Source organism: Buteo buteo, chromosome 17 (assembly GCF_964188355.1).
Source record: "Buteo buteo chromosome 17, bButBut1.hap1.1, whole genome shotgun sequence".
Classification (NCBI taxonomy): domain Eukaryota; kingdom Metazoa; phylum Chordata; class Aves; order Accipitriformes; family Accipitridae; genus Buteo; species Buteo buteo.
This window is the reverse complement of record NC_134187.1, coordinates 15,593,020-15,605,406: the sequence shown is the minus strand read 5'-3', so window position 1 is coordinate 15,605,406 and position 12,387 is coordinate 15,593,020. Positions and strand designations below refer to the sequence as shown.

Sequence of the window (12,387 nt, the reverse complement as noted above, 5' to 3'; positions counted from 1 at the left end):
AAAGTTGGTATCTATCCAGTTGATGAGGTTGCTATGGACAGATGCACCTATTGAAAGGATCAGAGTTACAGCTGTATCTGCAACCCACTTTGTTGGGAGTAAAATTCTAGGGTGTCGATGGCAAGAATCAACTTAGATGAACATCTATTCATGTTCAAACTACTCTAAATACACAGTTTACCTGTCAGCTTTATTTTAACAAAGAAATAAAGAGCAAATTAGCTTGGTTTAGTTTGTTTTTTTTTTATTTTAAGGCATGTATATTGAGACACTTAAGCACTCTCCTGCTAATCCTCTCTCCATTTCTTAGTCCACCATGAATGCGTTCCCAGCGTAGCCCAGCACTGTGCTCACAATTTCACTGCTGCACTGCCTAATTAAACAGTTTTAAGAACGTTTTCTTTCAAAGGCTGACACAACCATAGCAGAGCAGACAGAAGATACTCAACATTTTACTAGTGTAATGTCAAGGTTTAAGCTTAATGCTAAAATCCTAAGGCTTGCACTGAACAAGACCAAGGGCAGACACCAGTTTCTTTCTCTAGGCAACTGCATTCAACTGCAGTTCCAGCAAAAGGACCAGGCAGACAACTGCAGGGAGGAGGATGTTAAGATTTATCAGAGCTGTTCATCACCACCATAAAGCTCTAAAGTTGAGTTCAGCATGTGCTGAAGTGATACAATTACATATGGCAAGGAAGTGGAGGTCTGGATTAGTTTTACACAGCCTACATTGACCTATCTGCTCTAGTTTTAGAACACATTAGGCATTCAGCTAACACTTACCAATGCATGCTTAAATAACGTGCGTTTAATACTATATAAAACAACTCAGTTAATACTGTAGATACAGCATATATGCAAAAGAATAAATACACAAATGTATTTGAGAACCGTAGCTTAATTGTAGCTGTCAACTAGGAACTATTCAGTAGGAATGTATTTATAGAAGTGTTTCTTATAGATCACCCAAGGTCAAATACCATTTAGTGCTATCATCAATGTGTACATGCAGTACACAGAAAAAGTTCACTTCATTAAATTAGTGGATGACACAAACCGGCAGAAAAGCAAATAATAAGAATACAGTAGTTTTATGAAGTGATCTGCACAATCTAAATGTAATATACAAAACAGGTTTTCATGATCACTAATGCAATGTTACACAACCAAAAAGAATACGAGACCGTATCACAGAAAGTTGTGACAAATAAAAGTTATTTATCTTAGCATAGGCAACGTAACACAGGCTTTCAACATGATACAATGAGAAAGAGTACTCAGTGGATGTCTAAAGGAGGGTGCAAAAAACACTACCCTTTGTAGATGTGTGTGCTGAAACCTACCATAGAACAGTGTATACAGTTCTAGCATTCCCATTTTCATCTCTGTATCAGACCAAAACCAGAAGAAACCCACCAAGTGCAACGGGTTTGAACCATACTAATGAGTAGGAAGTCCTCTCTAATAATTTTGGTTTTAATTTAGCAGAAAAAGCATAGTGATAACCATGCCACACATTTCAATTTGAATTTTTTAATAATTTTGCCTTCAAAACTAACTACCAGGACAAACTAAATGGTGAGCTCTCCATCTCTTAATGCCTCTGAATTTAGACTACATGTCTTTTTCAAAGATATACTTCAACCAAACGCAAATGATTATGCTCAACACAGGCATAAACAGACAAGTGTTAAGGCATACAATATAGCAAAAATCACATTCGAAAATCTAACAATCTCTCTTGAGCCCCAAAGGATGGGATGGAAGAAAAATAATCAATCAATGTATTTGACTTCACAGATTCTCCTGCTAAAGAAATAGATGGATTTGGTCAGCCATCCTGTGGTCAGGAAGGTACACAAAGAGAGTCTCTTAATTTAGAGCCACTGAATAAATTATCTCTTGATAGGCAGTGGAACTGGCTTATTACCTCAGCTTTTCACGTCTTTCAAATTTGCACCATGTGTCGTAGATTAACAGTTACTTTCTTGGGTTTTTTTACGGCTTCCCAAAAATAAAGCATGCACACAAAATGCAGAATAGCAGCTGCTTATGACTTTTTACAGTGTAAGGAAATGAATTCCATTTTGAATTCCATTCCACATTTTTAGTTTTGGTTATGTTATTTTTGGAGGATGAAATAGTGGCATTCCAGCTAGTCTTTTTAAGACATTTTCCCTGACTCTTAGTTTCTGTTGCTGTATTTCTACTTTTAACTGAAAACACATTGCCACTTACGATAATTTACACTGAAAAGTGAGCTGTTTAGTAAACAAGTAAATTTTGCAATTTGAATATGATGTTTTCATACTCAGACTGCCTAGCAGAATGCCAATACAAAATTAATGTCAAATAGCATAAAGCAACGATACCAAAGCCCAAAAGAAAAGGCTTTTACAGGAAATCCATTGCAAATTTCCTAAATAAGAATAACAAATAAATAAACCTGAGGTAGTTCATTATTTCTTACATAGACATGTTGAATGCACAAGCTAGGAAATTTGATTGAACAGCATTATATTTTACTTGCTGTTAACTTTTTAAACAATACTTACAGAGAGAGTGCAGAGAGCAAAGTGATGACCGTTACCATAAAAAAACATGCATTTACAATCCAGCTAACACTCTCCCATGGTTTGCTAATTTGTACAGTACATTACACGAATTAGTCTATACTGTATGCATACAAAACGTTAAAAAAAACCAACTGCTAAGCAGTCCAGTCTCAATTTTGCAATCAGAATTTCTCTTCAGAAACATAAACAGTTTTTAGTGTATCTAATCTATGTCCAAGGCAGAGGAGGCAAGAGAATAAAAGAAACACACTATTGAGTATAAAAGCAGAGAGTGTGAAAAAGTCTACCGGGGTTAAGTATTAACCTGATGCATTTTTCAGAATGACTGTACTATTTTTAACTGGTCTTTTTTGGCCACAGGTCAAAGTTTTCCTAGCAAAATACCAAAGTGAAAATGCTGGGATCGAAGCCCAGAGGCAGCTCTCTTTGCTTTGGCCTAGGCGAAAACTTATCTGAATTCAGTTAGATATGTAGCAATGTTTCCCACTCCCCTTCTTTGACTACTATGGGTGTCATTATGCCTCTGAACGTCTATGAGAGGAGTAATACAGGACTAAAGCCTCGAGAAGAACATTTTTCAGATGCTATAGGAAATTCCTATATTCTCCACACAGCACAGGCATACATACTGTTCAGTCAGTTCCTGTATTTTTGGCCAAACAGAACTGAGTCATTTGAAAGCAGGGAAAAAAAAAAAAAAAAAAACAGACTCAGTGTAAGTGCCTTGAGCAACTCTTGGAAGGACTGGGATTTCCCTCCCCCCTCCCCCTTTTCTGTTCCTCATAACTGGGACACATTGGAAATCTTTGGACAGACTGGAAATAAAAGGTTTGAAGACCCTGAAGTTCAGTTAAAAAAAAAAAAAAATCAAGCCTCCCTCTCATTGCCTTTTCAGGGTTTGGATGTTTTAAATGGGGAAATATACCTCCCTTCCCACTCCTTCCTGAGGGCATGGATTTCTTACTAAAGGAAATGATATTTCATACACTCACACAGAAAAATGCTATTTGAAATAGGAGACAGACGAATCAATTTGCCCCAATGGAAAATAAACGTGACCCCACAGGACCCCCCACTTAAATTACTCCCTTAGGCGTGTCCTTTCCCTGAATTATTTCCACATCGCACAGCGAACCTCAACTTTAGCAGAGGACGGTTTCACAGGGAGTTAAAAGGATGGGCACCGGGTGCCCGGCAGCGCACACAAAGACAGGTACTTCGGGAACGGACACGCTATGATTACGAGGCGCGAAAGTAAACGGTGGAAACGATGCTGGGAGAGAAAAAAAGGCGCTTTCCTCCCCAGGTCAGACCTTTGCAGAGCCATTTCTCACTCTCCCCGAAATAAGCTGTACCTAAACGGAGAGCGCTCGCTCTCGGTTCACGGCACAGTCCCTCCACACCTCCCAAAAACAGCCCCCGGAGGGGCGAGGGCCCGCTGCCCGCCACCTCCCCGCCCGGCGGGGCCCTCTCCTCAGGTGGCCGGGCGTCCCGCGCCCCCCGCCCCGAGGAAAGAGCCGTCGTCCTCCCCCAGGAACGCTCCTCCAGGACGCGGGAGCCCTTTCCTTCCTTCCTTCCCCCGCCCGCCCGAGGCGAGGGCAGCGCTCCCTTTGTTACCCCGCCAGGCGCTTCCCCCCGCGGCGCGGCGCGGCGCGGCCCGGCCCGGCCGCCCCCCTCACCAGCAGGCTCTCCACGTTGACCGGCGAGCGCGGGTCGCGGATCATGGACTCCAGCTTCCTCTGGCGGCCCTCGAGCATCCCCGCCGCCGACTCCAGCGCCTCCGCCGTGAGGGGAGCCGCCGACATCTTCACCGCCGGCTGCTGGGTCATCCTCCGGCCCGCCTAGCGGCGGCGGGAGACCGTCCCCCGCTGCCGGGGAGGAGGGGACTGAGGGGGGTCGCCCGGCGGCGGGCCGGCGCCGGGCCTAGCGCGGCGGAGAGGCCGGGGGAAGGGCGGGGGCCGCGGCGGGCCGGGCCTGGGCGGCGAGGCGGGAGCAGAGGGCAGCGCGCCGCCGTTGGCCGCCTCGCGGCCGGCCGGGCATGAAGGGCGCGGGGAAGCGGCCGCTGCTCCGCCCGGGCGCGGGGAGAGGGAGGGGAGAGGAGGTAGGGAGGGAGGGCGAGGAGGGAGCGCTTCCCGCCGTGCCCCCGCCTCTCCCCCTAGCTCGGCGCGTCCCTCAGCGGGCGCCGGCTCACTGCCCGCTCCCCGCCGCCGGCCGGGCCATCGCACCGGCCGACCGCCCCGCTCCCAGGGCGGAGGGAGGCGGGGAGGGGAGGGAAGCGAAGGGAAAAGAAGAGAAGGGGAGGAATCGCCCGCCGCGGAGCCGGAGCCGGGCTCGGGAACTCTGGCTCCCTCTCCTCCGCCCCGTCTGCTGCTCGGGCGGGAGCTGCGATCCCCACCGGCCTCGCCGCGCCGCTCACTCCATGCTGCGGCCGCCGCCCGCCCGCGGCGCCCTGCTCCTGCTCCTGCTCCTGCTGCCGCTGCCGCTGCGCCCGCCCGCGGCCCGGCCCGGCTTCCTCCTCCCCCAGCCCCGCGCCGCGGCTGCGGCCTCCCTTACCCACAAGGCCCCGCTGCGAGCGGCGGCGCATAGCTCAGCGCTCACTCACCGCCTAACTATAAACCTGAGATCAGCGCCCCGCGGCCGGGAGGGGAGGCCTGAGGCCGGGGCCGCGGCCGCGGCGGCCCCGTCGTGCTCAGCCCGCCGCCCGGCCGCAGCGCCAAGGTGACCTCCCGCTTCGCCGGTCGCTGAGGCAGCCGCTGCGGGCAAGGCCCGGCGGAGGGGCCGGGCCTGGGCACAGCAACCGGAGAGGGAAAGTGCTGTGTGGCGGCTGGGTGAATTTAGGCGCAGACCTCATCCTGCCCGCGTAGCGTAAAGCACACCAAAAAAAAAAAATAATAAACATTTGAGAAAGTGGGTGAGCAGCATTTCGGGTAGAGCGGCAATGCTCAGGGCACATACGAGAGGGAGGATGGAGAGCTAGAAGGTGAGGAGCTGTGCCAGGGAAGACACAGACCTCCCTCGCTCACCCTGAGGAAGATGGACCTCCATACGCTGTGCCGGACGCGGCTGCGGCCACCTCGCCACACTCGGCAGGCGTTTCGAGGGGGCCTGGATGCTGTTCGCCAGACCCAGGCAAGAGCAGAGGAGACTGTAGCGGGGAGAGTGCTGCCGACGGCCCGAGCGGTGGCTGCGGGGACGGAGGAGGCGAGTTGGACGGCAGGGATGCACCACGGGACAACGTGGTGAGGTTGTGGCCGAACCGTGGTTCCAGCGGCCTGGAGATGTGGCTGACTTTACTGGGCAGAATCACGGAGACCGCGGAAATGCCATCCGCAGAGGTGGAGGGACCTCGGGGAGGAAAGGTTAACGGTTTTATTCTGTTGACTTTCAGCTGGATGTCAGTGAGCTGATGTCAGAAAAATGGGCCAATATTTTAACTTGAAAGGAAGAGGAGAGGGAGTCAAAGAGAAGTAAATATGTGAGTCACTTGCATGGTTTTGAGTGAGATCAGGCTCTCTGATATTCTGAGTCAGGGCCCTGGCGCTGAACCCCCCCCCCGCTTGAGGGAAGGTCAGATCTGAATATCAACCCAAACCCCATAACTGGATTCTCTTTTACAATCCACTGAATCAAAATCCCCAAACCTGACAGAAACGCACACGCACATGTGAACATGTTTTGAAAAGTCAAATTGGGCGTTGTGACTCACGCTTCTTTTAGTGAACCACAGTGAGTTTTCTGAAGGAATTGATGAAAATCTGTTTGGGAGAGGCACTGTTTATTTATATCATAGGACTGCTTCATCCCCAAAACAGACTAGGATCCACTTTACTGCAACATCAACAAAAAAATCATGTAATTTGCTTGAGCATTTAACTTTACAATGAGATAAAAGAAGTAGGTGCAACAACTAGTAGGATTGCTACTAGGATTAGGATGTGGGTACTAGTAGGATCATAAAGTTACACGGCCTAGCATGTTCACCATTAAAAGCTCTAAATTACCTAGAAGAGACATGATTTCTTCACGTACAGCCTACTCATTGGCAAATTTCTTGTAAGCAGCACAGCAGAAATGTTTTGGGGTTTTTAAGAAGGGGTTTAAAATGAGTTTGGACAAGAGTCCAAATGTGGGGAGTGTGCCTCCAGTGATCAATAAAGAGCCAGTGCTGGGTTTTGCTAATGTCAACAGCACTTTTGGGGGTGATTTCAATGAGCTTTGAGGCAAGCACCAGGTGATGCGAAGGTCTAAGTTCTCAGTTTCCCCTTGGCTAAAGGCAAGCTGCTTCTCTTTTCCTCTTTTTTGTTATCTATAAAATGAGCTTTGTAAAAACTAATCTTCATCTAGCTTATATGATTTAGTGACATTGTTCAGGGCACTATGTAAACAAAGGTAACAAATTCTTAAATGAGCATAACAGCCCTTTCTGCGTACAAAAAAAGTGTGATTGTGACTTCAAAAGCAAGTGTGTAGAAACAGTACCTTCTTGAAATTCTTGCCCAATAGATCTGTTCCTCCAGCCTTCAGGACATGTCTGTTTACTGACAAAACAAGTTTTACTCTGTTACAGGGACAAATTGACAACGGCAGTCAGCTGAATTCCTTTGTACGACACAAATCCTCAACAAAATCATCAGCAGAAACTTTATTGCTGGTTATAAGTGATTAAGTGGCAAAAAGAGTACCCAGAATGTCAGCTCCTCCCCTCAGTATTTGCAAAAACAACTGTATTTAACATGTTCCAAAGGAAAAATAACACCACCTTCTGCAATCTTTTTACAGTTCTAGCTTTTCTGCCTTTAGTGGCAGGTATCTCTTAGGATAACACCTATCCCTAACAATGACCATCTAAGGAAGAACTGTTTTTACTTGGTCTGTGTACAGTAGTTTTGACGTCCAATGCAGTGAATTGTCAAATGTTATCTGCCATGTTTTGTAAGGCAAAGTCCAAGCCTTGCAGCGTGCATGCTTCAGCTTTAAGCCTGTGAGTCCACAGTTGGATCCTTCACCTCTCTCTCTACTCCCTGAAATGCCATTTAACTCTTTAGGTGTCTATGGTCCAAATATGTCTTAGGTGTCCCGAGGCAGTCAGGAATTTGCTGTTGACCATTTTCAGAACTGGCTGCACTTTCATGAGCAGATTTGTAAGAAGTTGGTAAACTGGGCTTATTGCTTAAAAGTCATCAGCTTCAGGTCATTCCTTTAGGGTATTCCATAGGGATCAAGTCTTCTCAGGAAGAAGAGATATTTGGTTCTGGACTTCAGGCATGCTTTCACTAGTAGCTATTGCAAAAGAAGAAAAAGGAGACGCCCCCCCCACCCCCCTCAATGCGTCTGTTTTAGGAGAATGGGCTGCTGTGTTTTTAGCTCTTGCTGCTGGCTAGTTAAGGCTTTTGCAAATCCTCTCCTTAGGCTCCCACTCTCTGCAGGTATTGTATAGAGAGCATAAGAGCATTACTTATGGGGGGAGTTGATTCTACTAACTGGTAGAGTCCCTAAAATTGAGGGTTAGCATCTCATGTGGATCTAGTCCATTTTTGTGTTTTCCATATGGGTAAACAGATGCATAGAAAAGTTAAGTGAGTTCCCAGTGATCTCATGGACTATCTCTGCCTAGGGACATGAATTGACTCTCACCCTGAATGAGAACCAAATGGTGACAACAGAGTAAGAAGGACAAAAAAACCAATAGTCCAAGCAAATACACAGTCTTTGAAAGCTGCCACAATTAAGCCATGTCAAACTGGTACAGGCAAACGTGCATAACTATCATCCCTCCCCCCTGGGGTGTCCAGGACGCCGCACTGACGGTTTGAGCATCACAGTCGATCATTGTTGGGGTGATGGAAATAGGACAAGAGGTGTTTTTTTTAGGTAATGAGTTCTCAAGACTTTGGAGGTTGTACCTAAAGATTGTCATTCTACGTCCAGAAAATAATTTACATTTACTTCACTAGCATAAGGGTTTCTTTATTTTTAGATTCATAAATATGAAATAGGGATGGAAAGGAATGTAAGTTTATTGTGGTTTTTTTTTTTTAATTTTCTTTTGCTTTCTCACATGCTAGTGTTTAATCAGTCTAAGGGTTAATAAATTATTTTTCTGGATTAAATATAAACCCCTTTTCCTTCATTTTAGGTTAATGAAAACAGATGGAAAGAAACGTACATGACTTTGTATCTGGGAGATATAAAAGCATATGTTTTTAAAGGAGTTGCAAAGTCAGCCACAATCATCATCATAGTTGATTTTCTGATTCCAGTGTTGTCTTGGTGCAAATACTATAGTTATGTAACGTCCACAGAAAAACCCATTTTTTAACATTCTTTCATTTAATTCATAGTAGAGCATCTGTTGCATTGCAACTAGCGGCTTTAAATACAAGCAGCTTTTCAAACCCCATGTATTTCCAAACCAGCCCTCAGTAAGAATGACACTACCACATCAATCACTAGCACAGACCAGCTATAAAATTACAAAACCACTCAGCCATCTGTATAATTAAATGCAAACCAAAGTAATCAAGCAAATGTTAAAGAAAATATCTTCATATGGTAAACTTTATAGGTAAAGGCCTACATCTGCTGTTTCTACTTGGGAAGGAATATATCTTTGTCTCCGATAGATATGCCAGGTATCATTGCTTCCCACTCTTTCAAACAGCATTTACAGCTGATAAATGCAGAAATGTTAGTTGGTACTGTCTGTGCTGTGTTGAATTCAGTATCATCTTAAACACAGATACCAGAGGATCAAGAAAAGGAGGTGTGAAACAGAAGTGGCTGCATAATGCCTGGGTGTGTCCTGACAACAGGACTTGGTGTCTGCCTGTCTTTTGATTGGTTACATAATTCTCCCCAGCGAACTAACATTGCTTTTGTTAATAAGGTAGTTTCTTGGATGCATTGGGAAGACAGAATGTAACTGTGAATCTAGGTTAATTGAAATGCTTACCTGATGTTGATGTGCTAGATTCTCTGCTCTAAGTCTCAGGAGGAAACTTGCAGTAAGCATAGCTTGGAGAGTAAGGACAAAGTGACCTCAAGTTTTCCTTTGCTGCTTTCTGCATTTAGGCAAAGCTTAGGGCTCTCTGGCCCATAGGCCTAAGTCACAGCAGTTCAGGGGGCTGCTCTGATTTATTACATCCTCGCCATTGTACTGTCAGTAGGCTGCTTATGCCTCAGAGTACCTTGGAGCAGAGGAGGGTTTCTGCCACTCTTACTTCTGCTGTGAGGATTATCTCCACCACTTCCTTTATGTGACACATTGTAAAGGTTGCAAAATTGGAAGCGTGCAGGGTACAAAGCTGCTGGTCCCTCAGAAGTGCTGGCCGTAGCATCTCAAAGCTGTTTCTGCCTCCTTTTAATTCTGATAAGGGGACTAAGGATTGATTCAGTCCTGTCACTTGCATGCCTGTAATACTTATCTCTTCCAATGACCACGTACCCATATGAACACAAGCATTTCTGATTGATAGTTTATTCTGGATTTAAGATTAAAAACATTTAAACACCTGCTTCCCAAAATGGAACCCAAAGTCCAGGATTGGGCAAACAGGCTCCTTACAGAAAATCTGAGGAGAATCAGACACATTAGAAAGGAGTGCCCAACTGCATACTGAACAGAACTTGTTATAAGAGATGTGCCTGAAGCCCTATGTTTTCCCAGATGATACATAATCTGAACCACCATCTCCATCCTGATCTGATCCATAATTCTTTAGTAGAGTGAGAACCCACATATGTATTCTCCGTTCTCTGTCTGGTGGCAATTCGTGCCCCATATTCCACCTCCAGATAAAGTTTGTAGCCGCTATCTTGCAGCTTTCTGTGTGGTTTTGCCTCTTTTAGGATGCATTCTGCAGAAGCAGTCTTTATGCAGTAAAAATGCAGACAAAGAGGCCAGGAATAAAAGGCTCTCTAGCCTGTCGATGAGAGCACTCGGCAGGGTGGAGGCAGAGAGGTAGATAGCAAACTTAGCGACCTTCACAGTTAGATGGCTATTGAGAAGAGTATTTTTGGATTGCGATCTTGGATTTTGGTCTAAGAACCATTGTAGGCACCTAATAAATCCTTCTTTTGATCTGGCCTTTAGCCATAAGTATGCAGGAACTGGCTTGGAAAGTGACAGTAAAACCCTGGGCACCAAACTCCCTGCAATTAGGGGGAAATGCCAGTAGAAGATGACTTGTATAGAATGGGCTGAATAAAGATGATTATTGCTGTAGTTCTGTGTGTATCTCTGAATACCCACATTATGTGACTCCGCATTAGCACTGTCATTCCTACGATCTGCTTTTCATCAAGACTTAGCTACTGTTAATTGTGGGGAAAATAAGCCAGTCTAGCTGATACTGGGGTGTAAACAACTACAGTTGCTGTGCCTACTCTTGGGGAACTTGCAGGGCTGTAAAATAGGAATAAAAATAAAAAAAGTTGTGAGTGCACTAGTGAAGACGTAGCTTTGCCGATAAGGATTTACACTCTTGGAGAAATTACATCATTTTGTATTTAAACAATATCAGAGTTGAGCAGCAAAGTAAACATTCAGCACAGAGAGGGAGGGAAAGAAAGAAAGAAAAAGACTATCCAGGAACCGTATTTTTTTTCTTCCTGTTTGGAAAAAATACGATTTTCATATTTCTCCTCATTTTGTCCAGCAAGAAGGACAGTCTTATTTAACAACCACTATTGCTAGGCTTGACTCTCAAATAGTAAATGGGACAACTGCGTGAAGAGGCTAGTGTAGAGGTGATCTCACTTTTGCCTCAGTCCAAATGAATACTTCATCTAGGCTTTGGTGATGGGTGATGATGTTAAAACAAAACACTATATGGATAAGCAGAATTGAGGTATGAAAACGAAAATGGCCATAGAAGTGGTAATTACAACCGAATTGGAAGAAAAACGTAGAAGATTTTAATAAATTTGGTATCAGATAAGTATCAGAATTCTGAGATTACTAAAATTACATCTTATTTTCCATAACAAGTGATTTTCAAATGAATTACTATCACCAGGATAATGCCATATGATTGAAAATAGTAAGTATAGATCTGTGTCTTAAAAGGAGACAAATATGACAGTTATCAAACTCCTTCTGTGACCTCAGTAGCATACAATGTTTAAAAGCACATTTCTAACAAATAACAAAGATATGGAAGAAAATAGGAAACAGTCTAAATGTACACCATACTGGACTAATTGCAGCTATAAAATAATGGCCAAAAAAAGTGCAGCTGATCTTATTTACCTTGTCTTCAGTAACTGATACGGTAAGGCTGGAGTTAATGGGAATTATTAAGGGGACTTTTAAAGTACATTCCTTGTAGGAGATCCATCTATAAAACATTCCGGAGGCTAACTTACTGTTCCTAAACTACAAACAACCAACTATAGGTTAGAGCGCAATGCCTTATGGGGTGAAATAGGAGGGTATTTGTTGAATGCTTGAAGATTTGGATTGGTAGGAATTACAAGGACCAGTCTTGGTCCGTCTTGTGTAACATTTTGAAATTAGAACCTTTTTGTTTACCAGCATGAAATCAAGGAGCGTGCTGCCAATGCTGGCTGTTTGCACAGAGTCAGAAGACGACATCAATAGAGGGTTGAGGGCTGGGATATTGCTCGGAAGATCTCAATCATCTCCATGACGGGAATGATAGAAATAGGATATAATTAAATGGTACAGTCTATAGAGGGATGTGCCCTTGGGGACTAGTCTGATACAACATGGGAACTTATCATTTGGAAACAGCTGAAGAGAAATACTTCAGACTTCCATTATTTGATGGAAATGTGGAATTAAAAA

At 44.7% G+C, this 12,387-nt stretch overlaps 1 protein-coding gene across 3 annotated transcripts in view; it reads right to left on the bottom strand.

The window, feature by feature from the left end:
• The window catches only part of ROCK2 (Rho associated coiled-coil containing protein kinase 2), a 101,672-nt gene extending 97,060 nt beyond the window's left edge, over positions 1–4,612 (bottom strand). For all 3 annotated transcript variants that reach the window (XM_075049125.1, XM_075049126.1, XM_075049127.1), the window contains exon 1: positions 4,259–4,612. In XM_075049125.1, coding sequence (XP_074905226.1) covers positions 4,259–4,408 — 150 coding nt within the window. In that variant the 5' untranslated portion in view covers positions 4,409–4,612. The remainder of the gene's footprint in view (positions 1–4,258) is intronic.
• Positions 4,613–12,387: the final 7,775 nt, after the last annotated feature.